Below are 19,534 nucleotides of genomic sequence, written 5' to 3' on the forward strand. Positions count from 1 at the left end.
ATAAGTGTGTCATGAACTTTTCTGCTGGGGTTGGCTTCAAATTATGATCCCTAGATCTCAGTCTCCTGAATAGCTAGGATTACTGACATGAACCACCAGCTACGAGCATGAACGAGTTTTCAAAGATTGGACCCGCATGCACGCCCCCCGCCCCCCACATTCATGCATATGATGGAAAAGACAGACTAAAAAATAGCCCTAGACTGGTGGACCCTAATGAAAGTCGGTAACTAAATGCAATATGGGACCTTGAACTATATCCCAGAACATTTTGCTAGTGTTTCACTATTGTTAATTTCCCATAGTTTGACATTTGTGCTTAGTATGCAAAATATCAGTGCTACAGAAAATGATTTGAAGGAATACAGGAAATCTCTGAATTCATTTTGCAACTTGTAAAGGCTACAACTATTTCTCGTCAAAAATACATGCAGAATAATTGATTCAAAGGACATGTAATCTAAATGCAAACACACACATATACTTCCATATGTATAATCTGTGTTTCTTAATAATGTAAGGCATCCTTTTAAAAGAAGTAAATTAAGATACTTTACAACCCTCTTTTTCTCATTTGATCATTCCCTACCAAAGAAGGCATGGCTTCGCTGCAAACCTCAGATAGTTTTTGCAATAATTCTTCTATCAGGGCTTGCATGGTCTGCACATCACATACAATCTGCTTCAAACAGCTCAGACATTTGTAATTGTCTTGGTTATGAAGATGGAGAGTCAGAGATGCTGGTCTATAGATGGATTGTCCAGAGTCTTCTTTTGCTTTCAGCCACAGTTCATCAGTCGATCTGTAAATAGGTAAAAAGAGTACACTTGTGTACAGTTATTTTTGCTCTAAAACAGAAATTTTACTTGGATAACTTCATCCGTCCCCCTTATCAGCTTTAGCATACTTGGTGACAATGTAAGTTTATAATTATGAAGATCAGAAATTGAAAATGCCTTTCAGTGTGTTACTATAAAAATAAAAGCGACACACTGTCAGATGGTAAGTGGTCAGTTAGGAAAGCAAGCCAAGCCAAAGGGAGATGGAAGCCTTTCTTCAGAGAGACAATGTAATCCAGAGACAAAAAATAGCAATCTTTTTCAATATTCCATTTTTCTCCCAAAGGAGCATCATCAGATAAAGTGTAGGTGGCTATATGCAGATAGAAGTTTGCCAAGATAATTGGCAAGATCTGATTAAAAGGATCTGCTCTTTTCTGATCCCAGAAAACCAGGAGACAGGTAGGAAGAGCTAAGAGTGGAAGAGTAGAGTGCCTTAGCCAATAGCCCCTGGCCTCACGCCCAATCAGATGCCTGCAAATAGGCTAAGAATGCAAATGCAGCCACAGCCAAGTGCTGCATAAAGATAGACTATGTCTATGTCAGGAATCCTTTAGGATTGTAATGAAACAGAAAATTTAAAAAGTGACAGGGCAGCTATTAAAATGGTTAGCTCCATGAATTATTCGTATGTTTATGGTGGTGCTTTTGCAAGCCATCCTGTGCTAACATAGAAAAAAATTTATACATAGAGCATATAATGCTTATAGCATATAGTAACTGATGAATGGCCATGCTACTGGTTTACATTTACTACACTATCCTCTTCTTTAAAAAAAATGTACTCTTGCTGTTTACAAACCAAAAGCTTACTTTAAAACATCATGCTGCACCATGAGCCGGTGGCTCATGAAGCTGAGGTCTTAGGATCAAGGCAGGAAAGTCAACGAGTCTCTACCTCCAATTACTCAGTAGAAAGACTAGTGGAACTGTGGCTCAGATGGTAGAGCACTAGTACAAACAAATAAAACAAAACCAAACCCCACCATGCTGTATTATACTAGAAGCACCCTTATAAATTTTGTTTTCTGCAGCTCTTGACTAACCTGTACTATTTAGGATGCTCATCCCATGGAATTTCTCTTTGTTGCATTTCTCAGTGTGTGTCCCTGTCTTTATAGGAATGTGTCCCTTTGAATATGACTGGCAGAGGGAAAAGAATAGTCAGCTGAGCCCTTACTACAACTTCCGTAAGAGACTACAGTGTGTAACAAGTCTGGTGCAGAGGGGGGAGTTTTCTGCCCTGCGAAGAAGAGCCTTTGTGGTCAGGCCTCAGAGAGGACACATAGGAAATCAAATCTGTCATTAGGACTATATTCTTTTCAGAGACTCAGGAGTAGAGTGACTCCTTGGGAGATGTGATAGACAAAATTATGTAAAGGTATTTACTACTATATTTCATTCTCAGTGAAATGAAACAGTGTAACACTTCAACATTTGCTTTGATGTCAAATCACACTACTTCCAGGAAATTCAGCATGGTGACAGTTCCCCTTAATTTTCAGACAAGTAGTCTCCAATCATCTGTAAGACTGTATTTTCTTACCTAGCTACTGAGGAAATTTGCAATTTCTGGCTCAATGGCTCTTTTAAGTGCAATGTCCTCAATGTAGGGAGTCTCCATGGATTTTGATAGATGACAAGACAGTCAAGAATATTCTGGTCCAAATTATGTCATGGAGCATGACAGCAGAAGTATCTCTGAGAGAAACAGGTAAACGTATCATCTCTTCCTATGTTTTTGGTAATCACTACTCATTGACGTGAAAATTTAATTGTATTGCCAGGGCGATGTACAGAGGAGTTACAGTTACATACATAAGCTAGCGAGTAAATTTCTTGGCAAAAATTGTTAGAACCTTCAACAGTTTTAGAATAGTCATAGCAAGCGGATTTATAAACCAGAGGCTGGATCAGTTCACAGAGGAAGAAGATCCCAAGGGCAAGGTCAGTCACTATTAAAATGCAATAATCTTTCATCTTTTCATCCATTTGTTTTGTGAAACTAAAGTTTGTGGCAGCCCAACACTACATATTGTTTTCACTTATAGTGTGTCCATGAATCTAATGTGTGGCATTCTCCCTGATTCTGATGTCCACCTTTTACCTTGGTAAGCAAAGTCTTGAAAGGTTGAGCCCCTCACACAGGAAGAACCTGAGCAGACTGAACACTTGGAAAGGTTTGTCTTATGAATTAGTCTTTGAGGTTATTTTTTACTGAGAGTGTAGTGTGTTTAACATAATCATAAGACTGTTGAAAATTCTGGGTGTTAAGAGGCTTTTGCTACAGCTTTTAAATTCTCTCCCCAGCTCAATTTAAAGGCTCAGTAGATATCTGTGAAGAAAACTATCATACAGCAGGTCTTCATTTTTGTCATTGTAGTGCCATAAGAATAACAATCTTTCCATCCTTTATTCCCTGCAAATCATATTTTTACCAGGTTATAATGTTATTGATATCTTGCTTACCTCCAGAATCTGCAAGTTCCCCCAAGGAGGAAAGCAACTTTAGACCAGCTTCATAGGTCTTCATTTCATGGGATAGTAACACTTTTTTTTTGGTCTTTGATGCTTTCAGTGGCTGTGGCATTTTAGTGTTTTTTTTAAGGTTATTATGACTTCTAGTTCTTGAAGAATTTTAGACTTCCAAAACCTATTCTATCTTGCCTGAAAACAGATGCATGACCCAGATTTGAGCTGTTTGTAATAGACAGTATAGATTTTGCTGCCATGGGTTGTTTCATAGGCATTGTTACAAGAATGTTTACCATGGAACTGCCTAAGACTAATTTCATAACCTATCACTTACCTAGGATACTTCCAAGATCACAAAAAGGGTCCTGCCAATGTGTTCACATAAATCTATTTTAATGCAAGATTTATAAAACGCTTATATACTTTTGAGTAAAGTTATTCTATTTTCTACTTCATGCCCCTCTGTCACAAATTTCATATTCATGGATAATGAAGTGATTATGAAGTATTTTTATCATCTATGAAGTATTTTTTTCAGTGTCATATGAGTTCCAAATGTATACATCTAGGAAGAAATAAAAATAAACTTGCACATTATGGAATGTAAGAGCATATTCTGTTTGACAAACTTTATACTATGAATAATTTTAAGCCAGCCAATTAAGGAACCATTTGCAATTTTTAACTGCAGAAAATTTTAGTAACTAAGCCTGGAAATTTAGAATCCTTGAGAGAAAGCTATACTGGGCATATTGAGAACACTGTTAAATTTAAAAGAAACATGTAAAATATGTCACAAAGCAAGCCAGTAAGCATTTTAAGATACTGTAAATTATCTTTGCTATATAGAAATCAAAGGTTTGAAAATATGTCAGGTCAGATGATATCTTGGGAAATCTTCATATGAAATAAAGAATTCCTCTTGTGGCTATAGAGCATGCTTTCAAGAGTTCCCAAAAGAAAATGAATTCCAACCTAGTTAGACACAACATTCAGTTTTTATGTCATGAGACATTTTAGTTCCTGTTGTCATTCTTTATGTGTTAGAAAAATTTAAGGACTCAATCTCCAGAGAAAGTTTTATTTTTTTCTTTACTTTTTCTGAACAAATCAGTGATGAGCTCTCCTCCCCTTTTCCCATTGGGCATGTGGTTAGCCACTATAAACTGCAAGGGACAACTTCCCAAAGCAGTGCCGAGGTCTTTGCCAGAGACCAAAGCAAGCACCAAAGTACTTTTACCCATGTTGCAAAACTGACTGGAAAAAAAAAACCCTCTCTCTCTCTCTCTCCCTCTCTAAATATATATATATATATATATATATATATATATATATATATAACTACTGGTGCCCCCAAACTTGATGCTATGTGACACAATTGTAACATGTTCTGATTGCAGCTTTTCATTCTCATTCTTTACCTTCATTCTTCAGCTTCCTCTCAGTGGAAGTCTTACCTCTTGTTACATTTGAAGTGAAACTAAAGAAAAAAAAAACCAAATAACTATGCAAGTAAATAGTATGTGTAGAAGTGCAATTGTACTTGTGCGTGTTAAATGAGTCCTATTGGAATTGAACACGTTTTGGACATTAAAACAAACTGATTGATCTCTAATGCTTCAACTGGAGGTAAGAAGAATACGTTTCTAAGATATTGCTTTTTGGATATATCTATAATCTCTACAAGTAAACAGCAGGTTAGTCTTTGGCTCTAATCTTTGCTTTGTTATTTAACTAGGTGTAGCTAACTTTCTTTGTTATTTAACTTCTCTGAGTATATACATTTATATTTCTGTAGAAAAAAGCCAATTTTTATAAGCTGGAATCATTTCCCTGGCTAACTTCCTGCTACAATCTGTTAGTGGTATGAAAGGAATAACTGGTACAATTTATCCTCATATTTCAGCAAAAAAAAAGATGGTATTTGAGAGATTGTGTGATAGGGATGTGAAATAATTTAAGGAACTGGAAATAGTTTATGCTGAAAGGGAAATACAAATCCCACAATATTACAGAAGATAAAGCGGATACCCACAAATTTTGCATGTAGAATGCTTTCCTAGCAGATTGGGAACTAAAATTCTTGTTACCCCTTTTCTCTGTATAATTGAGCTTAAAGAGATGCTTGCAAGACTCTGACTCTCATCTTAATTTTAATATCTCATACTCAGGTACAGAATAAAATGCAGTCGGGTGGTAGTAGTTATATCAACCAATACAAAGGTTAAAAAAAGAGAGAGAAGGTAATGATACATATCCATTCTAAAGCATATAGTGAACATTCTAAAGCATATAGTATAAGGTCTGCAATATGATTACAGATAAAAATTGTAAGACTCTCATCAGCAACTTTTTAAAACTACTGCTTAAACCAAGTTACCATGATCTTTCTGTTCTACTCAATAGTTCATCATATATTTGATGGATAATTGAGTGCTTGCTAGTCAAAGGGAATATATATTATCTTGAGATGGTGGCAATGAAAGCTTTACTTGAAAGCAGAGAAATTTGCCTTGAAGATATTAGCACCAATTGCAGTCAAGAGGAGCAGGCATCAGAAGGTAAGTAATCAGTAGTCTATCTGTTATCATTTGGAGATATGGATTAAGGACATGTTAGCGTTTGTCTTATTTTGCTTGAGGAACAAACATTTTCACCTAGGGATAGGAGTCTGACTTCAAATTGTCTAAGGGTGGGGCTGGGAGTTTGGCCTAGTGGTTAAAGTGCTTGCCTAGCATGCACAAGGCCCCGGGTTCGATTCCTCGGTACCACGTGCATAGTTAAATAAATTTTAAAAAAGAAAATGAACTCAAATTGTCTAAGGCTTCCCAGACTTTAGATATGCCTTTGTAAAAACATTTTAATTAATATTATAAAGTTGATATATGAGGGTTTATAGTGATATAAGTCTTTACAGTGTCACCCCCTCCTTTGGTCTTTCATAGTGTCAAGATATACTTTTAGGAGTAGATAAATATTTGAAGTGTGTGCGTGCATGTGTGTGTGTGTGTGTGTGTGTGTGTGTGTGTGTAAGATGGGCAATATACAAACTGAGAATAAAGCAGAATTTGAAAACTTGGATGCTTTGAAATCTTTTTCTCCTTTCTCGGCTTTCCAGGTATATCATAATTCCATTCTAATACTTGCTACTAGAGTTATAAATGTTTTTCCCCTTCCTAGTGACCAGAACACAGAACAGGAGTAGATATTATGTGTAACAGATATACTAATATATTATATTCCTGGCAAAGCAGATTTCGGTTTTGTTAAGTTTCCAGAGAAAAGGGCCCAGTTATGGAAAAGGGATTGTTTCTCCTTTTGGGGTTGTCATTAGCAGAGCAAGCTTCTTGGGATGACAATCTTTCCACTGAGTTCTAATGTTAAAGCATGACCCAGTCAGGAAGGCTGTTGACTCATGTTAGAGGAGAAAGCACACACAGTGTCTTCTATGGCGAGGGACTTCCTGGTTAAGAATGTGAAGAATCATTACACTCTTCAATACTACCATTAGAGAGGCCTTATAATTTACCCAACTAGAAGCCACGGTTGCTAAGTGTATCAGGACAGCAGGTGTCAAGCTTGGTGAACTATGCTTAAGTCTAGCCTCATTATATGGATTCATGCCAAATACAGTGCTCATGTTTGTCAACCTGTATCCATGGGAGGTGGAGATAGGAAAGTGACAGTGGTTGAAGACTAGGAGAAATGTTAGTGAGATCTTACCTTAGAGAACAAGCAGGGCATGATGGATCATGCCTATAATACCAGATACTCAGCAAGTCTAGGAAGAAAGATTGTGATCCAAGGCTTTCCAAGTGAAAAAGCAAGAGATCCTATCTAAAAATTATCTAGAACAAAATGACTGAGGATATAGTTCAAGTGGTACAGTGCTTGTAAGCATGAGGCCCTGAGTTCAGTTCCAGATACAATTAATTAAAGAAATAGATATAAGAGGATCTACTCAACACTTGTGCCCCCTGAGGAAATTGTGAAGAAAGTAAAATCTCTTTCTTCATCTTCTTTATGCTGCTTTGCCTGGTTTGTACAATCTTTGCAATATAACATCACTCTTTGCAATATATTGTTTAGTCTAAAGAATATAACCAACCTCCATGCAGATTCAGATTAAATCTTAGGAAATATTAAGAGTTACAAATAAATTTCATTTAAAGATTTGTATCCTCATGGGGCTGAAGTATTAATTAAAGCAGGGCTAGTCTGAGAATAAAGTACAGTAAATTGCTGAGTAAGGCAATTCTTCCAAAAATATTATAGAAACTCATTTATTATTATCAGCATATTTAAGAGTAGTATGTTAAACACTAGAATGAAACAGAAGCAAATTTACAAGTAAATTTGTTTTCTCTCCCCCATCCACATTTCCCAGGATAAGATGTCTGTGTTTTACAAAGTAACTTTTAATTTCTATTTGTGTGGAGATAACATCTCTTGTTTTAATGGATTGAATCACACTCCCTGAGTGTTCTGTAGCTGCTCCTCACTTAGATACACTGAGCTCTCACTTTGTATTGGTATCTGTCATTGTTGTTCCAATTTCTTATCAGATGAGAGCAACAGGACATTTCAGGAATTTCAACAGGAAAAGCCGCTCTCATTTGGTGACTGCAGGAAATTTAAAGTTTTAAAAATCCTAAGTAATTTCTCTGAACATCTTAGCCCTTAGATCAATGTAGTTTTTTTCATCTATACTTCCCCATTTCTTAAGGCAGAGCCTAGGCTAAGTAGTGTATATTTATTCGTCATATCAAAAAAACTAAGAACAATCTCCTTTGCTGTCCCCTGGTTATCTCATATTGGTATAGTATCTCACTTTGTTATCTGATATATTGAATTTATTTGTATTTGGATATTTGAAATTTGATAGGGAAGGGGGGAAAACCAAGACGGGTGGGGGGTGGGGGGGAGGGAAATGGGTACCAAGACATGTGAAAGGGTATCAATGTATGTGAATTAATGCACCTTCTATCTGGCAAATATCATGTAACCCTTTTACTAATTACAATAAAAAAAAAGAAGGAAAAAAAACTTAGAACATTGTTGTGATCTGTAATTTGCAGATAAGGAGCCTGAAGATCAGAGAATAAGGAACATTCTCTAATATAGCTAATTAGGGAAGATGTGTTAATGAGCCCAGAGATGTCAGCTTAAAATATGATGCCATCAAATAATCCTAGACAAATTTCATTAATTTCTAAAAGTAAAAGGATATGTTTCCTTAAATCACATCTTATAATTCACTAGACAGATACTACCCTTATTTGTTTGAACAGAAGGAAGTGATGATATCTTAACTAATTCTGACAACCTGGGTCTCTCATTGGCAATAAGGAGAAATTCAAATTCAAATTCAAAAACAAATTCAAATTCTGGAAACAGCATCTTTACCTGCCTCATAGGGAAGTACCAGGTAGGAAAGGGAAAGAACACATGTACAAAAAAGAATAGACCACAAAATGAGGAAATTCTGTGAATATGGAAATTGATTAGATGCTTTTAACATTGGGAATTCACTTTGTTCACAAATGGTTACAAGTTATATAAACTTCTGGAATATTGGACCAATACTTTACATTTATTTTTATTTTATTTTTGCCAGTCCTGGGCTTGAGCTCAGGGCCTGAGCACTGTCCTTGGACTTTCTCAAGGCTAGAGCTCTACCACTTGAGCCTCAGCACCACTTCTGGCTTATTTTTGTTTTTGTATGTATGTGGCACCGAGGAATCGAACCCGGGTCTTCGTGCATGCTAGGCAAGCACTCAACCACTAGGCCAAACTCCCGGCCCCCAATACTTACATTTTTATGAATGCATTGTTTTACATAAACAGGATTGGTAATTTATGAAAATGTGTTCCAAAATGATTATAACTGGTATAGTGCATAAATATTCATTTATGCACATTCAGACTTCTTTTCTTTTCATTTCAGGGAACCAAAAGTTGTACCATTTAACATGATTTGGAGAAATGAGAGTCTCCCACAGGAGTTCATTCTGTTAGGCTTTTCAGATCGACCATGGCTGGAGCTTCCGCTCTTTGTGGTGTTTCTGGTTTCTTATATCTTAACCATCTTTGGCAATACGGCAATCATCCTTGTGTCACGACTCGATTCCAAACTCCACACACCCATGTATTTTTTCCTTACCAACCTCTCCCTCCTGGACCTCTGCTACACCACCAGCACAGTCCCACAGATGCTTATCAATATCTGCAGCACGAGGAAGGTAATCAGTTACAGTGGTTGTGTGGCCCAGCTTTTCATTTTCCTAGCCTTGGGTTCCACTGAATGCCTTCTGCTCGGTGTCATGTCCTTCGACAGGTTCATAGCTATTTGTCGGCCTCTTCATTACTCGGTTATTATGCATCAGAGGCTCTGCCTCCAGTTGGCAGCTGCGTCCTGGGTGAGTGGCTTCAGCAACTCCGTACTGCAGTCCACTTGGACACTGCACATGCCACTGTGTGGCCACAGAGAAGTGGATCACTTCTTCTGTGAAGTCCCTGCACTGCTCAAGTTATCCTGCGTGGACACAACTGCCAACGAAGCAGAACTGTTCTTCATCAGTGTGCTATTTCTTTTAATCCCCGTGATACTTATCCTTATATCCTATGCTTTCATTGTTCAAGCAGTGTTGAGGATACAGTCGGCTGAAGGGCGTCGGAAAGCATTTGGAACGTGTGGCTCCCACCTCATTGTAGTGGCACTTTTTTATGGCACTGCCATCTATATGTATCTGCAACCACCCTCCCCCAACTCCAAGGACCGAGGAAAGATGGTGTCCCTCTTCTATGGAATCATCACACCCATGCTGAACCCCCTCATATACACTCTTAGGAATAAAGAGGTGAAGGGGGCTTTTCAGAGGCTGATTGCAAGGATCTTTTTAATAAAAAAATAAGAAATGCCCAGATGACAAGCTTTGTGGAGGATAAAGTCTGCCTAGCCTAATAATGTAAATTCAAAAGTGATGTTTTCTTACCAAGTTTAGAGCTATGATCATACGCTTCAAGGACAATATCACTGATTGACAGAAAACTGTAAAACTTTTCTATTTTTCAAATATAATTGTTGCACAAGTCCTGAGACGTGTTCTTGTATGAGTTATGCCAAGTGTGCACCCTTAAGATTTAGTTTCTTGGGCCGGGAGTTTGGCCTAGTGGTTAAAGTGCTTGCCTAGCATGCATGAAGACCCGGGTTCATTTCCTCGGTACCACATACATAGATAAAAGCCAGAAGTGGTGCTGAGGCTCAAGTGGTAGAGCTCTAGCCTTGAGAAAGTCCAAGGACAGTGCTCAGGCCCTGAACTCAAGCCCAGGACTGGCAAAAAAAAAAAATTAGTTTCTTAAGCTTTACACATAGTTTTGGCCTCCTTTCTCCATAAGTAAAAAAAAATTATATATACACACACACACACACACACACACACACACACACACACTATTTCTTTCAGACCTTTGTAGATCAAAGAGAAGTTTATAGAACCACTCAAAGCCTCACTTTCTAGTTATAATCTCTAGGTTGAATTTTTAACACTATTCTCACATCGGACTATACTAAAATCCACAATGAATTTTCTTTCATAATTTTATTCAGCCCTTTTATTCTCTCATTCCTGTAATTTCTATTTCTCATAAATAGAAGACTTCTTCTACATTACCTGCTAAATAAAAGTAATGCTTCATTTCAGTTCTGAATCAAGTAACTGCTTTTCGGGATTTTAAAATTAATTCTCCCCAATCATATATAGTAATACTTTTCCTTTTAACCCCTAAAGCATTTGTATTTTAAAATCATTTTTTCAGGCTGGGAGTTTGGCCTAGTGGTAGAGCGCTTACCAGTACCACATACATAGAAAAAAGCTGGAAGTGGAACTATGGCATTCAAGTGGTAGAGCTCTAGCCTTGACAAAGCCCAAGGAGTTCAAAGCCCAGGACTGGAAAAACAATCATTTTTTTCAAAAGCATGACATCTAATGCTGCTCACTGCTTGTTTAATTTACTACCTTGTGCATGAAGAGCTTGTTAACGCTATGTTCGCTTTCTAGAGGTGGCACCGTTGTAATTTGTGCCTCATGCAAGTGGTTCACAAGTCAACAAGGTTCTGAAGGAAATATTTATGCACTGCATTACTTAGTGGGATGATTTTGTGATGTATTCCAATGAAATTAATTGCTTCTTCTTTGTCTTCCTTTGTCTTCCACTGTCTCTTTCTTCTCACAAATCTATCTAGAGAAACTGAAAATGAAATAACCAAGAAATACAATTCAACGTTCTCTTCAAAACTTTTCAGCAACCACTTCCATTTTTGTCTCAATGTAATTCTCATCCAATTTGGTGAATCTTCCAACTTTAACATGTGTGAGATTGTTAGGAGTGACTCCCCCACCAGAGTTTCTAATGCAGCAGGTCTAAGATGACCCTGAGGGGTTTGCAGTTCTACAACATCCAAAGAAATGCTGATGTTGCTCAGCTGGGACCAGTGTTTCAGAACTGCTGTGCTGTTAAAATAAATAAAGCTGCTCTACTGAGTTCCTTTAATTCTCTGTCAAGCAGTGACAAACCACTAAAGAATTCTACCAATGAAAGAGCATGAAGTGAAAGCCATTCGTGAAGTCTGAATAAATAACATGCCAGATTTATTGAGGCAAACTTTGGTGTTATCTGTAAATCAACACTATGCATCTTTTTCGAGAATTAGAAGCTGAGTATGACAGTGCACTGTGGACACTTCCAGCACTTAAACCCTGGGCTGTTAAAAGCTTTACTGAGGAGAAGCCTATTAGGGCTCTCTGTCTTTGCTAAGTTATCATCTTGGTTTTCAAGGATACATCCTTGAAAAATATTTAGAGCTAGAGGGCAGGCTCAGATAAGTAGCAAGACCCCAAGTCAGGAAAAAAGAAGTGTTTGCCTACCATGCACAAAGACCGGGGTTCAATTCTTTGGTACCACATATGTAGGAAAAAAAAAAAAAGCCAGAAGTGATGCTGTGGCTCAAGTAATAGAACTCTGGCCTTGAGAAAGTCCAAGGACAGTGCTCAGGCCCTGAGTTCAAGTTTCAGGACTGGCAAAAAAATAAAAATAAATAAAGCAAAAAATATGAGAAAGTTAGCAGATAACTGAGAATGATAGATGTTGAGGCATTTTGAAAGATGAGTACTTAACTGATATTGCATATTGGTAAATTTAAAAATAATTACTAAATGGCATGCATATTTTGCTATAGTTTGCTATATAGCTGTATATATTGTAATCCTATAAATATTTTACTCTGAGTTATAGGCAACTCACATATTCATATATATGTTATGTATTACATCACTTAAATCTATTTTGCATTAACTAAAACAAAAAAACAAAATTATCTTCATGCTGTAGAATTCTAGATTGATATAGTGGGGGATTTATATAAGAACACTATTCTTTAGCTTCTGTGTAGAATTCGCAAATACTTCTCATTATACTTTTGCAGAATATGATGTAATTAGTAAGGTGGAAAATCAATTCTATTTGTTTTGATCTGCATATACTCACCTAACAGTCAATTAATAAAATAGCCCAGGCAGGAAAATCTATGAGACTCTTATCTCCAGTTAACAACCAAAAGCCTGAAGTGGATGGGTGGCTCAAGAGATAGTGTTAACCATGAGCAAAAAGCTCGGGAACAGCATCCAGGCCATGACTTGAAGCCCCAGGATTAGCACACAAGAAAGTAAGAAAGAAAGAAGAAAGGGACGGAGGAAGGGAGGGAGGAAGGTCTCAGTACATGGGGGACATGGGCAGTGAATATCCAGCATTTATATCCATAATAGGAAAACTCCAAGCACAAAATCTGAAACAAACAAACAAAAAAAAACTAGAGGAGTGCATGACTATACTAGATTGCAGAACTTCTCTAAGTAATAGACAGTAAACCAAGAATTAGTAAATATATAGAAGACACAAACAATATCAACTAAAGTGATCTACTTGATATTTACAAAGATTTCATTCAATATCAGCAGAATATATCTGCTTTCCAGGTGTGCATGGGACTTTAACCATGATAGACCATGTTCTAAGCTCTAAAATATTTCACAATACATTTAAAACGATTCAAGAACCATATATTGTGTTCTCTAATGACAGTACAAATTAAATCGGATAGCAGTAAGAGAAGGTATGTGAAAAAATTGTCCATATTTTCAAACGTTTGGAAATAAGTATCCAAATAACACCTAGGACAAATACAATTTTAAAATAAACCTAGAAAGTGTTTGAATTGAGTAAAAAAGGAAATATGCCATCAATATTGCAGCACGCGTTGATTATTTTTTTGAGACAGACAAAATAGAGCAGGATTTCTTACATTGATATTTACGGAAATAATGCAAAATGATTTGATCATTGTAGCACATAATTTGATAGACTTTTGTTGTGTTGGCTTTCTTTGTTTGTTCTGTGCTAGTCCCGGGGCTTGAAATCTGGTCACTGTCCCTTGTGCTCAGATTAGCTCTGCCACTTGAGCCATTTCTGAGTTTTGGGTGATTAATTGGACACAAGAGTAGGAGGGACTTTTCTGTCTTGGTTGGCTCCGAACCATATTCAGTCTTTTAAACAGTCCTCCACTTTTGCCTGGGGTGGCATCAGACTGCAATCCACCTACCTTGGATTCCTGAGTAGCTGCAATTATAGGCATGTACCCCCACACCTAGTACCCGTGGTGTATTCACCCGCCCCCGCTCCCCACTTATTTAATGCTAGTACTGGGACTTTAGTTCAAGACCTTTCACCCTCAAGTTTTTCCTTCATTGCTTGGCGCTCTGCCACTTGAGCTATGCCTCCAGTACTGGCTTTTTCATGGTTGGAGATAGTCTCTGCGATTTGTCTGCCTAGTCTGGAGCCTCAATCGTCATCTCTCAGCCTCCTGAATAGCTAGGATTACAGATATCTTAAAAAGCTTTTTCTGGGTGGGGGTGGGGGGTGGGGGTGGGAATTTCCTTCCTTCCATTTCTTTCTTTTTCTTTTTTTGGAAGAATTCAAGGCTGAAGTTCCCCACTCTCCTTTGGGGGAGAGGGCTGGAGGGAAAGCGCCCCTTCTTGACAGGTGACTCGACATCTCGGTTTTACTTGTGTCAAAGGTAAAAAAGGCTGGTTTGACCTCATTTACACGTTCGTCTGGAAATATCTGATCCTCTGGTCGAATAACGCCTGTTCTTGGAATTCTGCTTTGAACTGGTAATAATACCATCCCCAATTACCTCCTGGATGTAGCACCGAATCTTTAAGCACACGTTCGTTTTTATATGTGCATGGCTGTCATGACTGCGCCTTTATGGAGGAAATTAAGAAGATCTTTTCTGGAAGGAAGATTCCAAAATCAACGCCCCACCCCCACCCCGCCGCCCCCCCGCGCCTAAGGCCCCCTGTTTTCTTTGGGGATACCGGTAGCCGGCGGCACTAGGTTTCTATTTGCCGAGGGCGAGTTCCCGGGGACATTCCCGGGGTAGATGCCCCGCAGGCCCCGCTGGCCCGGGAACCCAGGAAGTCCCTGCGCCCGCGTCCCGACCCGAAGTCACCCACACTGTCCCAGCCAATGGGAATGCGGCCTCCTGCGCGCGGTCCATCGCTGTGCCCTGTCCAGAACCCTTTGAACTTGTGGTAAAAAGTTTTGTTCAAAAACATTTTCATTAAAGAGGGGGGAGATTATGAAGTTTTACTTAACGAGTAAGAGATATCTTTTTTTAAACGATTGAAGCAAGAACAGTAGAAAGACTTGTAATAGGCAAAATAAACACATAAGATTAGAAAGAAGCAGGGAGTCATGGGCATTGGTGGTTCAGTGGTAGAATTCTCGCCTGCCACGCGGGAGGCCCGGGTTCGATTCCCGGCCAATGCACGCACCTGTTTTCCTGACTTTGCCCTTCCACTTCTGAAGGGAAATTCATGTTCTCATTATTATTTTGCTACTATATTCATTTTTTCAAACTACAAACTAAAGAACACAAGTTGCCTCATAAGAAAAAGTCAGTATTTTTACAAGATGTTTTTAAAAGCATTGATTCTGTTGCAGAATAATTGGATTCAGAGTTTCCTGAACTTATTCTTAGCTGAAGTATGGAAGAGGAAAAAAAGTACAGCCAGCCATTACATAACAATGTATTGAAAAGCTTACTTCTGAAGGCTTCAGCAAGCACTAGCAGAGTGGCGCAGCGGAAGCGTGCTGGGCCCATAACCCAGAGGTCGATGGATCGAAACCATCCTCTGCTAAGCGTGTCTTTTTGAAGGAAAAACATTTTGAACTACAATTCCTGTTTTCTGAACATCAAAGCCACAGCCAAATATGATGCCCAACGTATGTTCTATCTCAGAAAGCAGGGAATTAATACTAGCATTGAATATTTCAGTGTTTTGGTTTCCAAATTGTAGCAAGAAAGTAAATTTGCTGTTAAAAAGAGCCCTTCGGTTAGCTAATTACTGCTTTAGAATTTCAGCTAAACGGGATATATGTTTTTTAAAACAACTATTCCTATGCAATATGTGGTGTATTGTATTATACTTTATATAAGATAATCTTTTCTATAGGAAGTAAATGTGGGTACTGTGGTTTACCTTGTACGTTGAACACAACCTGGGTCGTCAGGCATATCTTAGGCACTAGTGACTTGGTATTAGTTAAAAGCCACGATTTCTGATTTCTTAAGTCCCATAATATCATCAATATCATCTATTATATAATATCAACAATAATAGCATATCATCAATAGCATTGTATTTGGAGATAGAGTTTCCCCCTTTTCTTCACCTTTTCTCCCCTCTCCTCTCCATCTCTCTCTCTTCCTCCCTTCTGTTCTCAAGTCTCCAGTTCTGTGATTCTATAAATCTGTAAGAGCTAATTAAAGGGCCTGGATTGCAGCTCATTAAGACAGGGCCATCTTCAAGTGGCAGCATAAAAAAATCAGTGCTCTCATTAGTTAGGATTTTTTTTTGGGGGGGGGCGGTATTCAGGTTTACAAGAAACCTTGGATATTATTTTGAGAACCAAATGTATTCTCGCTGTTATTTATTGTAGACTACAGCTTTTGATTTTGTATTCGTATTTTTTTTTTGGTTGAAAGAGCTCTGAGCAGAATTTAAAAAAAAAACTATATCCTTCTACCCAATTTTTCACTTATCTTTCCCCTTCCCTCTCTGACTGATTCAAATCCTGGAGATGAAGGAAATGACTAGTAACCCTATTCTACCTAGTTGTCAGTTCAAAGGAAGCCTTTCATTCTGTGTCTGAAACATCTTGAATTTATGCTTCTACTTTTCTTTTGCCACAAGATGGCAGAAAAGGGCAACACTTTTACAAAACCCACAGACGACGATCATGCTCAGCTGATATTTTACGGAAAGAGAGGAAAAAGGAGTGAAAAGTGATGTCAAATTCAGGAATACGAGACCAGATTCTTTTTTTTTTTTTTAGAACAAAACAAGTATATTTCTATTGGACTACCCAGTACAGAAGATAGCGTGGTATAGATGGATAGTATTAATGACAAATAATACAAATATATTTTATTTGAAATAAACAAAAATGCTTACATAGCTTTCACTTGAAAATACACTGTTGCTTGACTGTATTTCGGAGCAAAAACAAAGCTGAAGCACAAACACCCTTCTGTTTTGACAATTATTTGGAGACAGGAAGACACTACTTGGTTTTTAAAAAACTGACCTTCCCTTAAGGCCTGGAGACCAGATTCTTTTAACTGACCTCGCGCCAAGCCCAATGCACCCAGCCTTAACGGACAGGCAAAGAAGTTGGGAAGGGAAACTCAACTTTGGAAAGTAAACGATAGGTCTGTGTATGTCTCACATTCCACAATGCTGTTAGCACGATTTGGGAGCTGGTGGCTGATTGGCGCAAGACTTTCTTAGAGATGGGGCATCCTCCCACTTCGTAAAGAAAGCGTTCGTAGCCAACGCTTTAGGTTTTCAATGATACTTGGTATTTGCTGGCGTCCTATTTTCTATAAACTCAGGATTCTTGAGCTGCAGGATTCTTTATTGAAAACTTTCCAATCTGGGACCGAATGTTACATCAATCCCTCACCTCACCTCCCAATCCTGCCCCTGCTCAGGGAATCTGATTTTTTTTTTAAAGGAGAGGGGAGGGGGGTTACTTGTTCAGCATTTTATGAGTTTTCTTCACCTTTATTTCCACCCACTTGAATTCTCCGCTGAGACCATAGTCACTGGCATTTACCGCGAGCTAACTGCAGCCAGGATTTGAATTTTAAAAAGGTCTTGGCGCTAAAACTCAGCGAACTACGCAGGAGAAAAGCCGTCTTACTTTTCAAGATTTATAACGGGTGAGCGGTATCTGACCAACTGGAGGCTCGTGGAGGGCTTTTCAAACCGATGCCTAGCCACAGTGCATATCCCGCCTTCAACTCACCTATAACAAACCCCGAGCTTTGAGGATGATATCAAAGCGAAACGCCAAGCTTCTTTCCGCTCAACATGGAAAGAAGCTCATTTCAAGTGAACTGCAAGCCTTTCTTTTGAGAAGGTGGGTGGCTCTGAAAAGGGCCTTTGGGGTGCGAACGGAGACTGCTCTCGTCCAGAGAGCAGACTCACTTGGAGCTGGTGTACTTGGTGACGGCCTTGGTGCCCTCGGACACAGCGTGCTTGGCCAGCTCTCCGGGCAGCAGCAGCCGCACGGCAGTCTGGATCTCCCGCGACGTGATGGTCGAGCGCTTGTTGTAGTGCGCCAGGCGAGACGCCTCGCCCGCGATGCGCTCGAAGATGTCGTTCACGAACGAGTTCATGATGCCCATGGCCTTGGACGAGATGCCGGTGTCGGGGTGGACCTGCTTCAGCACCTTGTACACGTACACCGAGTAGCTCTCCTTGCGGCTGCGCTTGCGCTTCTTGCCGTCCTTCTTCGGGGCCTTAGTTATGGCCTTCTTCGAGCCCTTCTTGGGCGCGGGAGCGGACTTCACTGGGTCAGGCATAACTAACAGTAAGAAAGAATAGGTACAACAGGGAAGGCAGTTCGTCCTCTTTATTTAGACGCTCACATGCAAATGAGGTGAAGTAATATCCTATTCTTATTGGATGATATTTCATGACATCATTGTCACTTTTATCCAATGAGAGTCTATGTGTCAAAAACCTCATTAGCATTTTCTGAAGCTGCAATACAATTTTAGCCAATGGCTCAGCTTCTTTTTCGCGCCCAAATTCGTCTATAAAAAGTACACTTAGAACAACTGCTAGCCACTCACTGTTTTCGGAGTAAGCGCGCAGTCATCATGTCTGGACGTGGCAAGCAGGGAGGAAAGGCTCGCGCCAAGGCCAAGACCCGCTCTTCCCGAGCCGGCCTGCAGTTCCCCGTGGGCCGTGTCCACCGCCTGCTCCGCAAGGGCAACTACTCCGAGCGCGTCGGAGCCGGCGCCCCGGTGTACCTGGCGGCGGTGCTGGAGTACCTGACTGCCGAGATCCTGGAGCTGGCTGGCAACGCGGCCCGCGACAACAAGAAGACCCGCATCATCCCGCGCCACCTGCAGCTGGCCATCCGCAACGACGAGGAGCTCAACAAGCTGCTGGGCAAGGTCACCATCGCCCAGGGCGGAGTCCTGCCCAACATCCAGGCCGTGCTGCTGCCCAAGAAAACCGAAAGCCATCACAAGGCTAAAGGCAAATAAGCTCTGTACTTTAAAACTAGAACTAAAACCAAAGGCTCTTTTCAGAGCCACTCACCACTTCTGTGAAAGAACTCAACACTTTACCTTGACTTCACATATCTGGGTCGAAAATGTAAAGACCGCTTAAATCCGCGGTTTGTTTAGTTCAATGCCCTCCAGCATTGTTCACAGTACAAAAGCATCGCACTACACGTACTGGGTGGGGTGTTCCTGTTGCCATCTTAGTCGCTGGGACTCTTGCATTGAGAAAGACAACCTGACATTCCTTGCACATCTCAAACTTTTCTCCTAGCTTGTATTTTATACAATAACTTACTCGGAAACCATATTTTAATAAACATTTCGTCACTACACGCATATATGATTTAAATAAAATGCAGGTTACCATTTGGCTGCAACATTAAAAATCAGCTATCAAATACCATACTTACAATTTAATCAAACAAGATCCCCTTTCATACCGTACTAAGCAAAATACTTTATGTTCCAAGGATTTAATTGTACTAGAACAATTTTTATAACTGCTTAGGTCAT

The 19,534-nt window shown here is 39.3% G+C and overlaps 3 protein-coding genes and 2 non-coding genes across 5 annotated transcripts; 4 read left to right on the forward strand and 1 right to left on the reverse strand.

Moving 5' to 3' along the window:
- The first annotated feature begins 9,287 nt into the window (after window positions 1-9,287).
- On the forward strand, window positions 9,288-10,229 carry LOC150048138 (olfactory receptor 2B2). The gene has a single exon (XM_090356192.1). It carries the CDS (start codon window positions 9,288-9,290, stop codon window positions 10,227-10,229), a length of 942 nt encoding a protein of 313 aa, XP_090212318.1.
- Window positions 10,230-15,133: 4,904 nt separating this feature from the next.
- On the forward strand, window positions 15,134-15,204 carry Trnag-gcc (transfer RNA glycine (anticodon GCC)). The gene has a single exon. It is a non-coding gene; the product is annotated as a tRNA-Gly (tRNA).
- A 299-nt stretch (window positions 15,205-15,503) lies between these two features.
- Window positions 15,504-15,575, forward strand: Trnam-cau (transfer RNA methionine (anticodon CAU)). Its single transcript has one exon. It is a non-coding gene; the product is annotated as a tRNA-Met (tRNA).
- A 2,336-nt stretch (window positions 15,576-17,911) lies between these two features.
- Window positions 17,912-18,307, reverse strand: LOC150048141 (histone H2B type 1-H-like). Its single transcript, XM_090356231.1, has one exon. The coding sequence runs from the start codon at window positions 18,305-18,307 to the stop codon at window positions 17,927-17,929; it is 381 nt and encodes a 126-aa protein (XP_090212357.1). The 3' UTR covers window positions 17,912-17,926.
- A 223-nt stretch (window positions 18,308-18,530) lies between these two features.
- Window positions 18,531-19,059, forward strand: LOC150048142 (histone H2A type 1-D). The gene has a single exon (XM_090356227.1). The coding sequence runs from the start codon at window positions 18,608-18,610 to the stop codon at window positions 18,998-19,000; it is 393 nt and encodes a 130-aa protein (XP_090212353.1). The 5' UTR covers window positions 18,531-18,607; the 3' UTR covers window positions 19,001-19,059.
- Window positions 19,060-19,534: the final 475 nt, after the last annotated feature.

Source organism: Megascapheus bottae, chromosome 22 (assembly GCF_031878675.1).
Source record: "Megascapheus bottae isolate mThoBot1 chromosome 22, mThoBot2.hap1, whole genome shotgun sequence".
Lineage (NCBI taxonomy): Eukaryota > Metazoa > Chordata > Mammalia > Rodentia > Geomyidae > Megascapheus > Megascapheus bottae.

Bases quoted from the DNA above. Each gene is read 5' to 3' on its own strand.
- LOC150048138 (XM_090356192.1), top strand. From the start codon at position 9,288: ATGATTTGGAGAAATGAGAGTCTCCCACAGGAGTTCATTCTGTTAGGC.
- LOC150048141 (XM_090356231.1), bottom strand. From the start codon at position 18,307: ATGCCTGACCCAGTGAAGTCCGCTCCCGCGCCCAAGAAGGGCTCGAAG.
- LOC150048142 (XM_090356227.1), top strand. From the start codon at position 18,608: ATGTCTGGACGTGGCAAGCAGGGAGGAAAGGCTCGCGCCAAGGCCAAG.